This window comes from Aethalodelphis obliquidens, unplaced genomic scaffold (assembly GCF_003676395.1).
Source record: "Aethalodelphis obliquidens isolate GAN/ISIS:26980383/991018 unplaced genomic scaffold, ASM367639v1 scaffold6, whole genome shotgun sequence".
Taxonomy (NCBI): domain Eukaryota; kingdom Metazoa; phylum Chordata; class Mammalia; order Artiodactyla; family Delphinidae; genus Aethalodelphis; species Aethalodelphis obliquidens.
Window position 1 is genome coordinate 74,255,882 of NW_020837950.1, and position 20,795 is coordinate 74,276,676.

The 20,795-nt window shown below is 51.2% G+C and overlaps 1 protein-coding gene across 12 annotated transcripts in view; it reads right to left on the bottom strand.

Annotated features, from left to right (window-relative positions):
- FAM193A (family with sequence similarity 193 member A) overlaps nt 1–20,795 on the bottom strand; it is a 174,610-nt gene that overhangs the window by 10,677 nt on the left and 143,138 nt on the right. For 11 of the 12 annotated variants that reach the window (XM_027103899.1, XM_027103894.1, XM_027103897.1 and 8 more), the window contains 6 exons: nt 18,564–18,762; nt 17,325–17,597; nt 15,522–15,795; nt 14,739–14,922; nt 13,481–13,711; nt 9,998–10,844 (listed from right to left, as the gene is read on the bottom strand). In XM_027103899.1, the coding sequence (XP_026959700.1) occupies nt 9,998–10,844; nt 13,481–13,711; nt 14,739–14,922; nt 15,522–15,795; nt 17,325–17,597; nt 18,564–18,762 (2,008 nt within the window). Of the gene's footprint in view, nt 1–9,997; nt 10,891–13,480; nt 13,712–14,738; nt 14,923–15,521; nt 15,796–17,324; nt 17,598–18,563; nt 18,763–20,795 lie in introns of those variants that run through there. The other variant, XM_027103903.1, reaches the window with a different exon arrangement.

Consider the following 20,795-nt stretch of genomic DNA (forward strand, 5'->3'; position numbering starts at 1 on the left):
AAAGAGGTAAGTCAGCTGAACAGCAGGCCATCTTAGCGGGACACAGCAAAGCATTTGGTTTTACTTAATTTCAACAAGTTCACAAACTAAAGATCTTTTCTAAAATGAGATCTTGCATGGGACTTCCCAGGCGCTCCAGTGGGTAAAACTCCGCGCTTCCAACGCAGGGGACGTGGTTCCATCCCTGCTCGGGGAACTAAGATCCCGCATGCCGCGGGGTGCGGCCAAAAACAAAAAAAAAAAGAAAAAAAGAAAGTGAGAACTTGTCTAATAAAATTTTTTTAAAAATTTAAAAAATGAGAATTTGCAAATGGCCACAGGTGGGCAGACCTCTCTCATGCACTTGGGAACATCCAGGTCACGTGGAAGTAGCGAACTCCTGTGCTGAGTGAAGGAACCACTGCTTCAGGTCCAAGAGAAGAGACATACCTGCTGCCGCCACCGGGAGAGCCCTTGAGAAGACAGAGGCTGTCTGCCCCAAGGCCCCGCTGGAGGGAGGGCAGGGGGGTGGGGGGAGCAGGGGCACGGCTGTCAACAGACGCCGCGGACGTGTCTGTACCCAGGACCCAGATGTCAGCCTCTGGAGGAAGACGGCTCTTCTAGGCATTCAGTTTATCCAAGCAACATCCAGAGACTTCACCAAAAAGCTTTTCCGGTTGTCCCTACCAAACGCAAGGCTATATTTCATTTTGCAGTTGAGCAACCCTCTTTGAAAATAGGCTACAGCAGGGAGACGACTGATGAGGGAGCCTTGGCACCTCTGAGGGTTTTAATTCCCTCCTCTGCTCTGCCCACCCTGTTTGGTACCTGCCCGGCGCTCAGAGGCTCCATCCGTGCACACCTAGGTGCTGGGGGGCACTGGCGGTGTACGCACAGCATCCGGCTCCACTCACGGATGAGTGCAGACCACCGACAGTGCTCTGTTAAAGCCAGTCTCCATTCCCTGTCCCCACCTTAGCAAGGGACAATTTTTCGGAATCCTCAGTAAAGGACCCCCGTTCCTCCCATCACTGGGCATTTGCACAGCGGTAATGAAGGTGTGGTTTACCTGCATACCAGCGGCTAACACTGCTGAAGACTCCCAGCGCCATGCGGAGTGCCTTCACATCCACCAGCTCAAGGCAACGCCGCGGGCACCGAGGAGCCCCCGCACGGCCCCCTGCACGACCACAGCCCCTCCCGCACAGACAGCTCGGGGCCTGGGTCTTCCTCGACTCCGCCCCTTGCCGCTGTATCCCTGTGGTTTCAGCCACACCTGGATACCAACACCACCAAACCAACCCCGCCCCAGACCTCCTTCATGAGCGGCTCGTCCATAAAGCCACCTCCTCTGTACGTCCACCCTTCAGGCAGCCGACCCCCAAGGCGGGCAAAGCCTCTGTGATCTGCTGCGGCCGCTCCCTTTCTGACAGTGATCTAGAAATGATCCTCCCCCCACCCCCTTCCTCACACTCACGTCCCACCTGTCGCTCCGTCACCATGCTGGGCACGTTCCTCGTCAACAGTTGCAGATGCCTGTCTCCATCCCACTGCTGCTGCTTCTGGGATGCCCCCCCAGCCCCCGCCCAGGCTCCCTGGTCCAGGCCGCCAGCCCGCACAAGTCACCCTCACAACACGCTCCTTCCCAGCCACTGAGACCGTTCGTTCATCAGGCCTCCGCTGCACACCTACCGCAGGCATCTCCTGGAGGCCCACCGGCTGACCCTGATCAAGGAAACAGTGATGCACGAGGAGAGGAGAGGTGAGGGGGGCCAGGAGTGTTTACAGGTGTAAAGAAGGTAAAGTCTTAGAAAGGCCAGACTCAAGTTATTCCATAAACAAGTTCTAGAAGCGCAGTTGGTTCAACCACAGAAGCAAACACAGAGCAGACACGTCTGCTGGGAGTGCTCTCATTATAAAGCGATTTCTAATACTCTTCTAATTAGAACTGATAACCGGTATTAAGAATCTTGGCACAAGAAAAAAATGGGACAGAACTATAACCAGATTCAGTATCAGACAGACATTTTTCACAACAAAACTGTTATTAACCAGGGTGGAAAGAAAGAGCGACCTAAAGAATTTCGTACCCGCCGGGCTGTCTGTTCACTGTTCAGACCACAGGAAACAGTTTGCTTCGCCAGAGCTTGGAGGACTCTGCGCCCCTGACCCCTACTCGAGGACACGCGCCTGGGAACACCGCTACACGAGGACCAACACGGGCACCTAATGTATTCACGCGCAAACCTACAAATACTATGCGCTCTGACAAAGCAGAAACAAACGCAGCTGAAAAATGGGAAGAGAAAGGACAGCACAAGCGGGCAGAGGAGAGAAAACAGGGTCCGTGCACGGCTGTCCCCCAGGCAGTAGGTGGTGCCACAGGCCCCCATCTGGAGCAGGGATGGGGCACTAAAGGTATAAGTGCAGGGGCAGCACCGGTACAGAGTCGCAAACGTTCCTAAACACCAAGGATATACAGAAAGAAAGGCAAACATCTCACACAGAGAGAGAATCAGCGAATATAAAATATAAAACAGAGGACTTCCCTGGTGGCACAGTGGCTAAGATTCCACGCTCCCAATACAGGGGGCCCGTGTTTGATCCCCGGTCAGGGAACTAGATCCTGCATGCATGCCGCAACTAAGAGTGCTCATGCCACAACTAAGGAGCCCACAGGCCACAACTAAGACCCAGCAGGCCAAAAAATACACACACACACACATAATATATGTATGTATTAAAAAACTGATCTAATAATTACAAAATAATGTCAGGGCTGTCCTATCAATACATGGAAACAGGCTCACCTCACCTGTAGATAAGACTGTCAATGTGGCTCACACAGCAGGACTGAGGTGTCTCGGCTGTATGCAAGGGAATGACCTAAAACCAAGTGACTCAGATAGACCAGCAATGAAGGAATGAGGACAAAGGTGCCCCACCAGGCAAACAGAAACAGAGAGAAGGGGTAGCAATCACCATCTCAGACAAAGGAGAATTCGAGCCAAAAGTGTGAAACGCAACAGAAAGGACATTTTTAAACAATAAAAACCAAATTCAATATAAGAAATTAGTTAGGAATATGTACCAAGTAACAAAGAGACCACCTTTTTAAAGCAAAACTACAGGAAATGCAAGAAACACAGAAACTCAATAATAAATAATAATATATGTCAAGAGGACAAAAAACAAGTAAGGATACAGAAGACCTAAACCTAAACCTAAATCAAAGATATATCATGGATATAAATACATACTTAGTTCAATACCATGACAGCAGAGAAAATACACTTGTATCTCAAGTGAACACAGAGCAGTCACAAAAACTAGTCACAAAGAAAATACCAGTAAGTTTCATGAAGCAGAAACATTACAAACAATACTCTCGGATCACAGTGTACAAAACGTAGAAATTATTAACATAAACGAGGCTCTCCCACCTGGAAACCTAAAAGCCACCTATTAAACTACTGGGTGAAAGGGGGAAAGAAAACCACATGGAAACTGCTGAATTTCTAAAAAAGAAACCAAACGGAAACATTATCATACACTGTGGGATATACTTAAAGGAATGATCAGAGAAAACTCAAGGTGCTAAATACTTTGATCAGTAAAAATGAAGGAATGAAAAGAAATGAACTCAATTCCCAAATCAAAAAGTTAGAAAGAACAATGAAGTAAAACAAAAGGAAGCACAGGATAAAAAGATAAAAGTAGAGATTAATGAGGCAGAGAGACAAACAACAGTATACACCCAACTGGTAAATCAAGAGCCTGGCCTTTGAAAACATTATACAGATAAACCATTAACCAACTGAGTCAAACAGAACAGGGAGAAAGAAAGCACAAACATACAAAAATAAGAAACGACAAGAGGAAAATAACCGCTGAAAGAAATTTTTTAAAAAGTACGTACTCGGGCTTCCCTGGTGGCGCAATGGTTAAGAATCTGCCTGCCAATGCAGGGGACACGGGTTCGAGCCCTGGTCTGGGAAGATCCCACATGCCGCGGAGCAACTAGGCCCGTGAGCCACAACTACTGAGCCTGCGCGTCTGGAGCCTGTGCTCCGCGACGGGAGAGGCCGAGACAGTGAGAGGCCCGCGCACCGCAATGAAGAGGGGCCCCCGCTTGCTGCAACTGGAGAAAGCCCTCGCACAGAAACGAAGACCCAACACAGCCATAAATAAATAAATTAAAAAAAAAAAAAAAGTATGTACTTCGCAGACATCTATGTGAACAAGCTGGAAAACTGGCTGAAAAGATAATTTACTACGGAAATACAGTTTAGCAAAATTAACCTCAGTGAAGAAAGAAATACTTAAATAGACCAATTACCATGGAGGACAGAGAGAATACCATCAGGCAACTTCTCCACAAAAAGCACCGGCCTGGGGGGCTGCACAGGAGATTCCTGTCAAATCATTAAAGCCTAAGTAGTCCCAATGGAAGGTGAATTGCTCTAGAATACTGAAAATGAAAAACAAGCAAAAAAAGCCTCCTAATTCTTTACGAAGTATAACAGGTCTAAGAAGAAAAATTATGTTTAATCTCCGTAGATACTAGAAAACCTCTGACAAAATTCAACACTCATTCCTGATAAAATACTCAAGAAAAATAGGAATTGCTGGATATTTTCTTAACATGATAAAATATATAAACCTTACCCTAAAGCCAGAATCTTAATGTAGAAACACCAGACGTTTCCATTAAGTTCAAGAATGATGCAATTAAACAAGAGAAAACAAGAAGCATAAGAACTGGAAAAGAAGTAAAGCTTTCTCTATTTGCAAATAGATGATAGAGTAGCTGGAAAACCCCAGAGAATCAACAATAAGACTCAAACAATGAAATAATCTGCTAAGGTAGGAGATATAAAGTTAACATACAGAAAGCAACAGCTGTCATACACACAAATGACCAGTTAGAGGAGCACCATCCAGTAGAAACACAACATGAGCCACATACATAACTTAAGATTTCGTAGTAGCCAGCTGAAAAAATTAAACGACTGAAATTAATTTTAGTAATATACACTTTAATTAAATATGTCCAAAAGATTATCATTTCAATATGTAATCGATGTAAAAAATTATACTGGGACTTCCCTGGTGGCACAATGGTTAAGAATCCACCTGCCACGGAAGACCTAAACAGACATTTCTCCAAAGTAGACATACAGATTGCCAACAAACACATGAAGAGATGGTCAACGTCACTAATCATTAGAGAAATGCAAATCAAAACCACAATGAGGTACCACCTCACACCGGTCAGAATGGCCATCATCAAAACATCTACAAACAGTAAATGCTGGAGAGGGTGTGGAGAAAAGGGAACCCTCTTGCACTGCTGGTGAGAATATAAACTGATACAGCCACTACAGAGAACAGTATGGAGACTCCTTAAAACAACTAAAAATAGAGCTACTATACAACCCAGCAGTCCAGTCCCACTACTGGGCATATACCCAGAGAAAACCATAATTCAAAAAGATACATGTACCACAATGTTCACTGCAGCACTATTTACAATAACCAGGACATGGAAGCAACCTAAATGTCCATCGACAGACGAATGGATAAAGAAGATGTGGCACATGTATACAATGGAATATCAGCCATAAAAAGGAACGAAACTGAATTATTTATAATGAGGTGGATGGACCTAGAGTCTGCCATACGGAGTGAAGTAAGTCAGAAAGAGAAAAACAAATTCCATGTGCTAACACATATATATGGAATCTAAAAAAAAAAAATGGTTCTGAAGAACCTAGCGGGCAGGGCAACAATAAAGACACAGACGTAGAGAACGGACTTGAGGACACGGGGGGTGGGGGGCGGGGGGAAGCTGGGATGAAGTGAGAGAGTAGCGCTGACATATATACACTCCCAAATGTAAAATAGACAGCTAGTGGGAAGCTGCTGCATAGCACAGGGAGATCAGCTCGGTGCTTTGTGACCACCTAGAGGGGTGGGGTAGGGAGGGTGGGAGGGAGGGAGACGCAAGAGGGAGGAGATATATGGATACGTAGAGCTGATTCACTTTGTTGTACAGCAGAAACTAACACAGCATTGCACAGCAATTATACTCCAATAAAGATATTAAAAAAAAAAAAAAAGGAATCCAATGCAGGGGACACGGGTTCAATCCCTGGTCCAGGAAGACCCCACATGCCGTGGAGCAACTAAGCCTGTGTGCCACAACTACTGAGCCCGTGCGCTGTAACTATTGAAGCCCGCACACCTAGAGCCCGTGCTCCGCAACAAGAGAAGCCACCGCAATGAGAAGCCCGCGCACTGCAATGAAGAGTAGCCCCCGCTTGCCTGAACTAGAGAAAGCCCGCGTGCAGCAACGAAGACCCAGTGCAGCCACGCCCCCCCAAATATATATACTGAGTTATTTTACATTCCTTTTTTTTTCATACTAGGTTTTCAAAATCTGGTTATGTTTTTACACTCATAACCCGCACAATTTGGACCTTCCACACTTCGGTGCTCAGGGGTGACATGTGACTGGCTACTGCACCGGACGGAGTTGGAAGGTATGATTGTAGAAAACACCCCGTTAAAATTAAAAGCCAGGAAGATTAAATACTTAGGAATAAGCTCAATAAGAAATGTGAAAAACCTATAAGAGAAAATTTAAAACATTCCTAAAAGACATAAAGTAGACTTGAACAAATGGAAAAACTCCCCTTGTTCTTGGGAAGGACGAACAACATCACAGACACCAATTCTCCCTAAATTATCTTATAAATTTAATGCAATACCAATAAAGATACCAACAAGGTTGTTTTTTTCTTTTTTTTAAGGGAGCTACGCACACCGACACCAAAGTTCTTATGGGAATACAAACATGAAAGAACAGCCAGGAAAACTGAAAAAGGCTGTGAGGAGAGACGAGCCCTTAAGTCATTAACATGTACAGAACCCCTGAAGCAGCAACTCAATGCAATAATGGCGAGTGAATGAACACAGAGGGAAAGAAAAGAAATTCCAGAACAGACCTGAGGACACACGGTGTAGCACATGGTGGCATCCTGAGTCGCTGAGGCAAGATGAGCTTTTTAATAACTGGTGTTGGGACAACTGGTTAACTATTTGTAAAAGATAGAGCTGGATTCATGCATCACACGATACAAAAGAATGAACTCCAAATAGAGGTATCAGGGAGCTAAGTGAAAAAAGTGGAACCACGCTAATACTAGAAAAAAACTTGGGCACATTCCTCCTTAATCTTCGTGTTAGGATAAACAATCACACCTAACAACTATTTAAAATCCAGAGTGAACTATGTATAAAGTAAAAGAGAAAACTTGTGCTTGGCTACAAAGCACTGGAAAGAGTCAAAGACAACTTAAGGACCTGGGGCAATATCCCCGATTCATAAGGAACTCTTAAAAAATGGAAGGAAAAGAGCAAAAACCCAATTAAAAAATGAGAAAAAGTTACGAATAGAAAATTCACAAAAGAGATATAGAAACAGCCCTTAAAAATATGACCTCACTATAATTAGAGAAAAATGCATATGACCACTTCAGGAATAAGTGCGCCTAACAGATGGGCTCAAGTTACAAAGCCTGACAACACACTCTCCCGGTGAGGCTGTGGCCAAACAGGGGCTCGACAGGGTGGGAGCAATGCAGGCTTCAGAGGAGCAGGCCACATCAACAAGCCCTGTCTGCACTGACCTCTGTGACCCAGCGCTCCCGCAGAAACACCCACGCACAGCACCTGCGCTCCGCCCCGCTGTGTGTCACTACAAACCCCGAGAGCGGGGCAGTGTCCAGCGGAGCCCACTCAGCACCTGAAAGCACAAGGAAGAGCTGTGGACGCACACGGAGGGCCTTTGGAATACAGGATGTGGGGAAAAAGCCACGGGGAAAGGCGTCTCTAATATGCCAACCTTTTGTGTAAAGAACAGAAAAGCAAATAAGAAACTAAGTAGGAATGGGATAGGGAAAAAGAAATCAGGATTAAGGAGGGGAAACAAAACAAAATAGATACAATCAGAAACAAAGGAAGCCGGCTGCACTTCCTAGGAGTCCCCGTGGCTGTACTAAACGTGCCGCACTAGGTCCTGTGGGGGGAAGAGACCTGCCAACCCTCAGGCTAGAGAAGGAGCCCTGAACAGACACGGGGGGCAGGTGCGCCGGCCGGTCTCCCACCGCGGTGGGAGCAGGCAATTCTGAAGCCACCCGTGTGTCCCCCCAGGACCTCAAGGCAGGAGACACACTGTGGACCGCGGGGAGGGGGCTGCAGGGAGCGCAGTGGCACCGGAGCCGGACTGCAGTTGTCAGGGTGAACGGGTGGTTTTTACTGCAGAGATTAGATACCGAAAGACACAGATGTGTGTGTGGGGGGGGGGCACGAGGAGTGCACACGTGCCTGCGTACACACACTCGCTCCCCCTCCTAGGCCCTGCCAACCACACACCAGCTCTGGGTCTCAGAGCCGGGACATCTAACTGTGCACAGAAGTGCTCAAAGCACAACGGGGTGCAGAGGCCACGCAGAGGGGGCTCCCACCGACTGAATCTGGGGGCATCGAAATAGTGTTAGTAAAGGCTTATAACCTATAGCATAAAGAAAGCATCTACTAACCCGCCCTTGTATAAATAATGAAGTAAATGAAAAAAATACGTGGGGAAGAAGAGCTCTTCCTACAGAACGTTGAGTAAGAAAGGGAGAAGGAATGGCATCAGAAAAGTCACCATTATGTAGGCAAAGAGCACAGTAATAATCCCCCTGGGCAACACTGTCGTCCACGGATGCTAAAAGTAGTGGATGAATGTCTGATACGGCGTAAGGGACTCGTCTCCCCATGAGACACTCCGGGTGAGCACAGGTCAGGTGTCAGCCTGGCAGAGGAGAGACAGGCCGACCGCACGCACCACGGTCCAGGAGGAGAGTTACCAACACCGGGCAGTGTGCCTCCTGACGGCAGGGCACCCACCAACACAGACCCGTCACCCCCAAGGCGCTGCCGCCAACGCTGCGTAACCTGAACCTGGCTGTGAAGGAACAGCACCAAACTGAAATTACTCTAGACAGCCATTTACTCTAAAAAAGGGGTGGGTCATACTCTAGAGATGTCAGGTTGTGAGAAAGTGAGGAACTGACCCATTAAAGGAGATTAAAGAGATATGACGGTGACCCTGGGTTGGATCCTGTGTCAGGAGAAAACTTTGTTTCCTAGGACGTTAAAGGGATGAAGGGAGGAACACGCCCACGCCTGCAGCCCGGTAACGGTCCTGCGTCAGTGTTAACTTCTTGATTTTAACAACCACGCTGCGCTCCCTGCAGCCCCCTCCCCCGGTCCACAGTGTGTCTCCTGCCTTGCGGTCCTGGGGGGACACACGGGTGGCTTCAGAATTGCCTGCTCCCACCGCGGTGGGAGACCGGCCGGCGCACCTGCCCCCCGTGTCTGTTCAGGGCTCCTTCTCTAGCCTGAGGGTTGGCAGGTCTCTTCCCCCCACAGGACCTAGTGCGGCAGGTTTAGTACAGCCACGGGGACTCCTAGGAAGTGCAGCCGGCTTCCTTTGTTTCCGACTGTAACCATTTTGTTTTGTTTAGTTGTTAAAATCAACAACGACATCGTGCCCCCCCATCTGTATCTTGCTGTATCTAATCTCTTGTTTTGAGGAAATACACACAGCAGTATTTCAGGGTAAAAGGGCACTCTCATTTGGTTCAGAAAAGTAACCAAGAGGGAGAGATAGGACACAGCAAGTGTGGTGACACGCTGAGCTGACGGGAGTATGTGGGAATCCTTCGTGCTCTTCCCTGTAGTTTGCGGGAAGTCTGAAATTATTTCAAGGTAACCGAATACAACCACAATGCCTACGCGTCCCTCACGGCTGGTGCAGAGGTCACACAAGGCACGAAGCCACGACATGGACGGCAGCACCCCCCTCCAGGAGGGGTGGACCCTGAGAGGCACCCGACCCAACGCCCTCCTCGCCCCACGATGCCCCAGCTACACAGGCGCCCCCTTCTGCTCTGTGTTTATTTACCGATTGAGCCGCTGCCTCTGTCTCCCTTCTTCTTCTTGCTTTTCTTGCTCTTGCCCTTGGGCTGCGGAGAGTCTGCTGGCACCGGCTTGCCACTCTGCGGGTGCTCGCTGGGCGCGGCGGGCTCTGCGGGGCCCGGGCTCGGCTTCTCCTCCCGGACGTGGTTCAGCTGCTTTCTGTTGTTGTTGTTGCTGTTGACTTTCCTCTCCTCCCTTCTGTGCTCCGCCAGGGGCGTGAGGTCAAGCACTCTGGCCTTTGACTCAGCCTGGGGCCGGGGCCGGGGCTGGGCCTCTGAGGCTCTGGGGGGCTCCAAGGGCTTCCTCGCCGGCTCGCCGCCCGCTTTACTGCTGTGCTTCAGCTTCTGTTTGCTGTTTCCCTCCTTGTGCTGATGCATCATGTCCAGGAGAAAGGACAGCGGCTGCTGCTGCTTCCCGTTGACCCCCTTCGGCAGAAGGAGCTTGGAGTCTCTGGCGGCCACGGGGTCGGGGGTGTCCGCGTCGGCCCCCGGCCCCGGCCCCGTGTCTCTATGGTCCACGTGTCTGGAGGGGGAGCGAGAGGAGGTTTCCGGGTCTTCACTCGGCTCCAGCGAGCCGTTGTGCATGCTCTCAGAGCCGGGCACAGCCTCCGCGGCCGCCTGCAGACTCCGAGCGAGCATGTCCAGCTCGGGACAGGCCTTCCTTGGCCTCTCCTTCTTCTTCTTCTTCACGGCCCTCAGCTTCTGAAGCTCCTGCAGCCTCTGGAGCTCCTCCTGCAGCCGCTGCTGCTCCTCCTCCCGCCGCCGCTCCTCCGCTCGCAGGTGCAGGTGCTCCCGGGCCCGGGCCTCCGCTTCCAGGCGTGCTTTCTCCTCCAGCTGCCGACGTGAAAGGAAAAGGCAACTTAGGACAACAGTAAGTGCTCTAAAAAAAGTAAGACACGCACACAAAAGTGAGATAAAACTGAATCGCACGATAAGAATAGAAACACTGAAAGGGGCTGTGACAGGTCAAAAGCTTAAAACACACCTCCATCAAAGCAGGGGGTGGCAGTCAACAGAACATCCCTTGTAGCCTCCGACCTAGCCCCGGGCACAGAGGACGAGGTCAGAGCAGCCGCCGTGCTCCTGCCCTGCGTGGGCTCTCCCGTCTGTGCGCGGCGGCAGGTGGGGGATGAACTGGACAAGAACAAGACTGATCGCGAGGCAGCAGTTACACAGCCGCACAGGTGCCGCCAGAACCTTTCCAGGTGGGGAATGCTGCTGATGCGTTCATGTGGGTCAAAGCGACATTCAAGAAAATGTGTACTGAAAAGCTCGGAATTTCTTTTTCCCACCCTAGCAGGTAAAATTCCCAATATATTTTCACTAGTGTGACAGAGCAAATGACTTCCTAAAATATTCAACATGACGTGGCAAATAGACAAAGGTTATTTCTGCTGTCCAACTGGCAGGAAATTAATTTTCAACTCAAGCGAAGATTGTATTTTTTTAGTGACACACATTGCAGGAGCACAAATGGAAAAGATTCCTTCTGATTAGAAAACAAACGAGGGACTTCCCTGGTGGTCCAGTGGTTAAGACTCCGCACTCCCAATGCAGGGGGCCGGAGTTCGATCCCTGGTCAGGGAACTAGATCCTGCGTGCCGCAACTAAGACCCGGGGCAGCCAAATAAATAAATAAATATTTTTTAGAAAAAGAAAACAAACAAAAACCCAGTGAGAATAAGGAGAACGGCTCCTCCATCACTGGGCTCCAGTAAGGCTCACGATCGTGAGAATCTCTGAAAAAAACATTTTGCGTGGGAAAATGTAAAGGTCCTTCCGAATTTAAATATTCTTCATTATGTTTCAGAAGGCAATATTTTTTAAGAGACAACTTGCTTGTTTTGCTAAATAACTTAAACATAAAATTAGGTTAAAAATTCAATGACAGGTTTCAGAAAAATGTAACTTGCCAATTCAAGTAACGATCATTTAAAATTCCTGCTCCATCTGTTAAAGGAAAGCTTTGCTGGAGGCAGCGCCTGACAGACAAACTCCCACCGTGTCTCCCGCAGTGGCCCCTGCAGGCACTCCAGGGCCTCCAGTCTGCAGGCCTGACCTGCCTCAGGACAGACTCTACAGCGAATCCAACCCCGGTGTGTGCTGCCTTCATTTCAACAAGAGACAAGGCAGCTTTGTGGGTCCCCCTGCAAACCAGGTGCTCGGCAGAGAGCACGAAGGGTGAGAGCGGGTGCCGAGGGCGACCCGGGATGCACCTGCAGCGTGGTCCGGATCCAGGCCACCTGCAAGGACAGAGGATAGGAGTCTGGGTGGGGGCAGCCCTGAAAGCACCTGAGCCAGTCCAGAGGCTTCCGATGAAGCCCAGTGGCGACAGTCTCCAGGGCCTCGGACCACCTGGGACCCCGGGTGCTGAAGCACCCCTGGGTGGAGAACACACCTTCTCCCCACACCAGGTCTGGGGCAGAAGCAGGCCGCCCCCTCCAAGCCCCCTAATTAGACCTGTGGCCAATCCAGACCTATCTCAGGACCGGGGTGGGTACACAGCGGCAGTGAATCCACTCAGTTCAATCACAGCTACCTTAAGAGTCACGGCAACTAAGTTGGAAGCAACACCACACGACAAGTGGCCCGACCCTGGGTCCACTGTGGGCATGTCTCCTCCTTCACAGGGGCCTCACGCCCTCCCAAAGCAACCCATCCTACAGTCAGAGCCCTGTGGTCCTGACGAGTCCCCTCTGGGCACAGCCCACACCTGCCTGCTGAGGCGGGCTCGTGGAGCCTGACACCTTCAGGGAGCTGAAACCGGGAAGAACCTCCAAAAGAACTGGCGGGGGTGGGGAGGAAACCCCAGAGGAGATGCTGTTCCCATCACTTTCAGCGTCGCAGGAAGTAACGGATACAATTTCTCGCCTAGCGGCACAGTCTGCGCACCACGCTCCCGCGTTGAGACCCGCTCAGTCCGGCCGCAGCTCCCCACTGGGCCAGCCTGGCCAGTCTCAGCAGCTACTTGCCTTTGTGGCAGCCCCTGCCCTAACGGTGTGGGGGCCTCCTTACTCTCGACGTCACTGCCACGTGCAGGCCCTCCTTCGAGCGGTACTCCCTGATCCTCCTCTGCCAGTGGGGCCGCTCGGGGCCCTGCACCAGCCTCGGGTCAAAGGCGCTCCTTCAGCCCCAGTCTCCAGAAGCCCACAGTGCCCCGCCCTCGACAGCCAGGGCTGCTTCCCCTGCTTTCCTGGGAAAGAAGTTCCTTCGACAGACAAGAGGCGGAGGGGCTGCTGCTGCCCCGACGCTGGCCAGCACGAGAACCGGAGGCCTGTTTTAGAGCCCTTAACAAACCCCTGGCACAGGAGGGGGCCCCACGGCCTGAAAATACAACCTGGGTCTTGAAGCAGCGTCCAGTTCAGGCTGGCAGGCGGTCAGGGGCTCCTGAAGCAACACTGGGAGGCTGTCGCCCAGCCCCGACCTCAGAGGCCCCCCCGGAGGCCGCCTGGCGCAGACCCTCTGTTTACCTTTCTCTGCTTATGCCGTGCACGCTTGGCGGCCCGCGTGCTGCTCACGGGCTTGGTCTCCGAGCTGTTTATGAACTGGAGCAGGTCCTCCACCCTGCGATGGTCAACCACACTCTCCCTTTCTGAGAGCTGATCCGTTTTCTTAGGCTGCTCTTCCTTCCTCTTGGTCAGCCGTAAACGAAGCTTTTCCCTCATTTCTGCATAATTTCTACTTGTTGGCGCAGCGGGAGGCTAAGACCAACGGAAACATGACGAAATGCAAGTTTTCATGATTTTGAGTATACCAAATTTCAGACCATAGCATTAAAAGTGAAATTTTTATTGCTCAAGTGACACATGCTCATCCGGAAAAGTAACTAAATAGAAGAAACAAATGGCGAGAAAAAGAAAACCTTTCATCACCAATTACCCAAAGGTAGTATTTTGGCATTGACCTGTCAAGCTTTACATATTCACAAAAACATCTGGCAGAGGATGTACAACTACGTACACAAATGGTTATTTTTAAACTAAAAAGAAACTATTATACATGCTGTAACTGATCTACTTTTTATGTAATAGGATGTGACTATCTTCTCGCATCAATAGATGTGTTTATAGCATTTTTCCATCCCCTCGCAGGTTTCCTCTTCAGAGCCGAAAAGCCTTCTCACTGACTACTAAAAACACCTGCATGAGCTGAGGAAACACGGAGAGACTAAAGCAGAAAAAGAACAGCTCCCGGCCCTGCTCTTCCCGCCGCCCAGCCCCAGACACCACGGCTGACACCTGCTTGTACGGATGGAATGACTGTCCTGGCACACCACACAGTGCGGATGTGTCTCAATGCACTGTGCAGTCGAGCAAGAGGAATCCGCCCGCACAGGCCGTCCACTGTGTGGACTCAACAATTCCCACGCCTGGGGAGTTGGTAGGTCCTATCTAATCAAATGCAAAAATGCAGAGATGAAATACTCAAAACTACGTGTCATTATTTCTTTATGACAACTACAACCTAGAAGTGGAACCACTGTTTTAGACGGTATCTCGATTTTAATTATGCTCGCAACTACCGCTTTACACACAGTGTAACCATACCCTGAATTCAACCTGGTACATTACTCTTGCAAATGAGTTTGCACATTTTACAATTCTAATTTAAACACGCAATTTACAAACGCCCATGGCGAAACACTAATTTTACGCACTTAAGTGCGCGCTCCGGCACCTGCCCCTCCCCCGAGGAGGCCCTCGGCAGAGGAGAGGCCAAGGCACTTACCCCGCCATGCCCGAAGAACTCACAGTAGCAGCAGTCACAGTACTTGCCCTCCTTCTGGTTGGTGGAGGTGGAGGTGCTGGAGCTGTGCTCGGAGCAGCTGTCCTCATCCGCAGTCTCGTCTCCGTCGTCCTGCTGCGGGTCATAGACGCCGTTCTCGCAGCGATGCCCTTCACAGTCGGGGTCGCTGCAAAACCGCGCAGGGCCCGTCAGCAAGCAGCCTGCCCCTCAAGGGGTGCGAGCATGGCGAGCGGTGGCCGAGGTGGTTCTTTCCGACCAGCCTGCCCTCACCAACGAGGCGCGGGGCCTGCACGACCCAGGGGCCGCGCAGGCAGGACAGGCGCAGGCCGGCGGGCACACCCAGAGGGGCTTCTCAGGTGCACACACACGGCCTCTCCACTGTCCCTCCCACCACCATTTCATCCTGGGGGATGTCAGGGCGGGGGAGTGGCGGCAAGTTCAAAGGTAACGAACACTGACTTTTTAAAGAAAGCTGTTGAGTGTCCGTTGCATTGTTCTTTGCTCAGTGTGTAACAAACACGACTTCAAAACACCCACGGGCCCCCTGCCGCTGCCGGCGGTCTGCGCACAGACCCACAGTGGCCCTGTGCTCTGCGGAACCGGCCGAGACCGGAGCCCGCCCCTCCCCGCTGCCGTCCCCCGCTGGTGAGCTGCGAGGCCCTGGGCGCCGGAGTGTCTCCGGCAGTCCTGCAGGGTTAGGTCGCACAGCACCCATTCTGAAGCGCGCCGGCCTCCCCCCCGCAACCCGCCCCGCCCCGGGCTCACCTGCAGACGCTGGGAGGCGCGCTGACGGAGCCGTCTGTGGTGGGGGCCACGGGAGCAGGACAGAAGCTCTTGCGTGAATCCGCAAACCCGGGAGAGGTGGCGGCCGTTTTGGGGAAGGACGGGGCTGCGAGACTGGCAAGGTGAGGCGCGGAAGCTGGAGAGAGGGCGGTGGGAGGGAGGGCAGGAAGCGGCACCAGACCTGTGGGGCTGTTCCTCGGGGCCGCCGGCACCCCGTGCCTGTGATCCTCCTTGTTGATGCCGTGAAAGACGTCACCTGCGTTCAGAGATGCCAGAGTCACTGCCAGTGGCCAAGGTCAGGCAGATGTTCAGGCTTCTCTAAGTTAAAACTTTTTTTTTTTTAAACCAACTTTTGGTCTGAAAATGTTCAAATCTATAGAAAACTTGAAGGAATAGTACAAAGAATACCCATACACCCTTCACCTAGACTCGAGTATTTACTATTTTGTTATATTTACTTTGTCTGTCTGTCTGTCTCTCACACACACACACACACACAGACACACTTTATTGGTGGCTTAACATGTGGAAGCAAAGCTGCACTCACTCCTAAACGTTCCAGCCTGGACTCCTGAGAACATGCACGCTTTGCCGTAAAACCTCGACACCAGCGCCAACTACAGACAATTAACCTCGTGGTGACATTCTCATCTCACGTACAACCCCATCCAGACTTCTGGCCTCTCCCACAGTCCTTTGCGGCTTTTCCCCGAACCCAGCATCTTTTAAACTTTCTTTTTTTCCTTCCACAATACTGACATTTTTTGAGTTGAGGCCAGCTGTCCACAATTCTGGATTTACAGTCTCATGTCCGATTTAGCTGAAAATATTCTACGCATGAATCCTGCAAAGGTTACGTTGGATCTTCCCATCTGATTGCACAGGAAGCACCTAACGTGTTTGCTGCTGTCGGTGAGGCTACATCTGATCAGGTGTGCAGGGGGGGGCAGTCGGCACCTTATCTTCCCTTTGCAATCTGCCAGTCACCTGTGGGTGCTGCTCCCAGACACCGGCACTACTGCATTCCCCAAACTGAGATCCAATGTCCTGACGCCCATGAGGACGCTTACCGGGCCCCCTGTCACCGGCTGGCTGCAGAGTGGCCTTCTATCTGTACCGGTCTTGCACACGTAGTCAGCAGCGAGCTTCCACCCAGACAGCTTCCCACCCGACTCCCTCTTTTGAGCGTCCCGAAGGATTCTCGACTTTAGTTGTGTGCTACAATCCGTTCCTTCATTCTTTCTGATGCTCAGACAGTCCTAACTTTGGCTAGTGAGGCCTCTCTGATCCGGCTCCCGTGTCCCTTTGACATTTGCCCCTGGTCTCTGACTGCCCCCCTTGCTTTCAAGCCCCCTCTTCGCTGTGCTCAGGGCAGAGTGTGACAGCGACACCACCTCCACACCAGTGACCTGCACGGCAGCAGGGGCTGCATCTCAGGCTGGTCAGCAGCCCCATCAGCTGACTCTCCATGAGGCTTCTACTTTCAGATGCCTAAAAATTACTCCACGTGTTCAGGAAGCAAAGACCTCTCTCCACCACAGAACAAGAAGCGCAGAGAGGAAAGGCAGGACACAGTGTGGCAAAGCCCTGGAGGGTGTCAGTGTGACAGTGAAGTTCTCATCAGAGCCCTGGAGGACACGCTCTTTGTGCACGAGCGTTCTTAGGTGTTAATTACACTGACATCCCTGGCCAGGCCGAGTGAAAGGGAATTACAGAGCTGCTGAGGAAGAAGGAGCGAATACGCAGCGCCCACCCCGAGGGCTCCTGCGGGCTGGTGAGCCTTACCGAGGGAGGGCGGTCTCTTGGACGACACTCTGAACTGGCTGTTGCTCGACTGCACCGTGGTGGCCGTGCAGGACACGGAGGAGGTGGCTGACGACGTGGCCATCACAACTTTGTTTGCTTCCATAAAAGCATCTTGGAAATTGTACAAACATTTCTTTTTCGCGGCGTTTTTTTTCTCTTTGCTATCCGGAACTGCAGGCGTTTCATTGCTAGATGGAGGTGGAAGAGCTTCAGGTCTTGTTTCTGAGAGTGTTGGCCCTAATATGTCATTCCCTTCAGAGAAGAATGGGAAAATTAAGGCTTCTAAAAGAAAGAGCATTTAGCTAAAACCTAAAGGACATCTGCTGAATAAACTATTAACACTGGGGCTGCTACTGAAGTTAGGATTCCAATGGGATGACACTAGTCAACTAGTTTTCATCTCAGAAGAAAAATTTATTGAGCACCTACTATGTGCCAATTCCTGTGCTAGGTGCTTTCCAAAAGTTATTTAATGTCTTAAAATACTTTCTGAGCTTAGTACTATCATTCCTATCCTGAAGATGAAGAAACTGAGGCTCAGAGAGGCTAAGCAACTTGCCCAAGGTCACACAGTTAGAAACCCTTTCTAAGCACAGACCAGATGTCAAGTCTAGCTTGCTGTTCTGAGCACATGCAGGGGCGGGGGTGTGGGACCACCAGGGGCTCTGACCACGTGAAGACAGAGATGAGGCAGAGGTACCAACCCCTCTTCAGGCATGCCCTGCCCTGCCACTGAAGAAACAGCTGCACCTCAGCAGTTGAGGCCGCAAGGAGGAAGGTGCTTGTTAGAGGGGACAGGTCCCATGTAGGGTCAGTGCAGAAAGAGAGAAAAGGAACGTAAGTCATAGCATTCAAGCCACACCACCCTGCTGCACCGGGTCGAGGTCTGCTGGTCACCAATGCTCAAGAACCAAAGGCCCAACACTGCACCCTGGAGCCAAGACGCTCAGCAGCCCTGGGGCGGGAAAGACCCAGTGTCCGAGGCCCGTCCGGCTCCTGTGCCGGCAACGGGCCGCCAAGCCCAGAGCCTTGCTCCGCTCCTGGCAGCAGACATGGGTGGCTGGAGCAGCCTGAAGGGGCCAAGGGGCCTCCTGCTAGAGGTGGAGGTGAAGGGAAGCAGCAGCCCGGGCCCCTACTGGGGAACTGCAGCAACAGAGAGGGCAATCCACTCAGCACAGATCATTTTAAACTTTAAGAAAGTTTTAATGAGTTCCTTACCAGAAATTGTATCTGGCAAGAAAGTGCCAGGATTCCAGTTCTTATCATTCATCACTTCTGATCCCCAAAGACTTATAAATTTAGAACTATTCCACTCTGGAGTATTCCCAAAACAGCTCGGATAAATATGGTCTTGAAGAGATGCATTGAATACCTGATGTTTATTTGTGTGATTCTGAACAGGTGCTGGCGGTAAAGCCTACAAAAAAAAATGTTCTAATCATATATCAAAATTAATATTCTATTTACCTAAGTAGTTAAACTACAAACAGACAAGTCATTACTGAAACCCTGTGGGACGCGCCTGCCGTGAGCAGGTGTCCCGGGAGCGCGTCTTGCAGAGGCTTGAGTATTTATGAGGCTGTGCGTGACGGGGCAAATCTGAACCAGATGTAGATTTTAAAAGCAACTGATGCTCAAGGAATGTATCAGACAAACTTCAGACAACTCGGTGACTTCTCACATTCCTCCCTAGTCACATGTTATTTTATTTTTTTAAATAAATTTATTTATTTGTTTTTATTTTTGGCTGTCTTGGGTTTTCCTTGCTGCGCGCGGGCTTTCTCTAGTTGCGGCGAGCAGGGGTTACTCTTCGTTGCAGTGCACGGGCTTCTCATCGCAGTGGCTTCTCTTGTTGCAGAGCACGGGCTCTAGGCGTGTGTGCTCAGTAGTTGTGGCTCGTGGGCTCTAGAGTGGGCTCAGTAGTTGTGGCGCACGGGCTTAGTTGCTCCGCAGCATGTGGGATCTTCCCGGGCCAGGGATGGAACCCGTGTCCCCTGCATTGGTAGGCGGATTCCCAACCACTGTACCACCAGGGAAGCCCCCTAGTCTCATTTTAAATGAGGCCCATTTGCATGAGATCTGTTCCTGTGGCTTATTCTCATCTGACATTTTAAAAATCACCGTGCACCGCAAGGAAGAGTAGCCCCTGCTGGCCGCAAAGTCAACTTTGGAATCACTCATAAAAATGGTCAGCTCTTACGCTGTTCCCTCACACTTGGACAAAGTGCAGTGTAAGTGTGAAGAAAAGATGGATTCTACATTGAGCTCTAAACCACCCTCCCCGGGGCGGGGAGGGGAAGACCCTTGTCTGAAGGTGCCAAGGGAGGGCGCTGGGTCCACACATTTATGGGGTGACTGGCCGTCAGCTGCTCCCTGCACACGTCCTGGGCCGTCCCTCCCCTTGGTCCCCCTGCCCCCGCCCCCCATACCCGCAACAGTCTTCCCCACCGCAGCCAGAGTGGGCTCATGGAATGTGAGTAGGAGGGCGTCACTCCCACACTCCGGCTGTGCCACTGGTCTCCCACTGCTCTGACGTAAAACCCAAAGTCCTGAACGTGGCCGGCCGCCCCCGTCCTTCCTGATCACGAAGCCCCTGGACACACGGGTCTTTCCTTGGTCCTCAAACTCCAAGCTACTTCTTGACCCACAACTTGGCCCACACTGTGTCCACTTTCTAGGAGGTCCTAATCTCAGCTCAGACCTTGCTGACTTGCATTTATCCTACTGGCCACAGCCTAGATGTCACGTCCTTGGAGAAGTCATCACTGCCTTTGCTCTCACCACCCAGCACCCAGACCACGGGGGGCCTTCCCATCAAACACACTGAAGTCCATCAGTTTTCCCTCTCAGCACTTACCACAGTCATAATTCAAGACTTATCTTTAACCTATTGGTTTAACGTCTGCCTTGCCTCGAGTTACATAAACTGCAAGGGGATGGGGCCGCCTGGATCCTGGCCCTGCCGCCCCCAGCATCTCGCTGATGCAGCACACGGCCTTCCCTCTGCAGGTGTGTGCCCAGGCCCACCCAGACGAGCTACAGGTCTGTGCTGGGAGCGTCCCTGAGGACACAGGAATGAGCAGTGAGTGCTGTGAGCTCAAGTGGGAGGGTTTGGGGATGATTCCCAGGGCGGTGATGGTCTGGCAGAACCCTGAGGGCCTGGCTGGGCAGAGGGTCGAAGGGAAGGGTCAGAGCACGGGGATGGCCAATGTCCAGGGACAAGTGTGCCACCACCTGACGGGCTGCAGGGGCCACAGCAGAGACAACCCCGTGTGACTTCCATCCTGAAGGGGCTGGGAAGCCACAGAGGTTTCTACGCAGCAGGGTGAGACGGTCTGGTCAGCTGATTAGAAACATGGATCTGTGGCAACCTGGTGAAGGAGCCAGAGGGGCAAGGATGACGCAGAGAGCAGTTAGTAAGGGGCCGGGGAGGGCTGGAGCGCTGGCGGG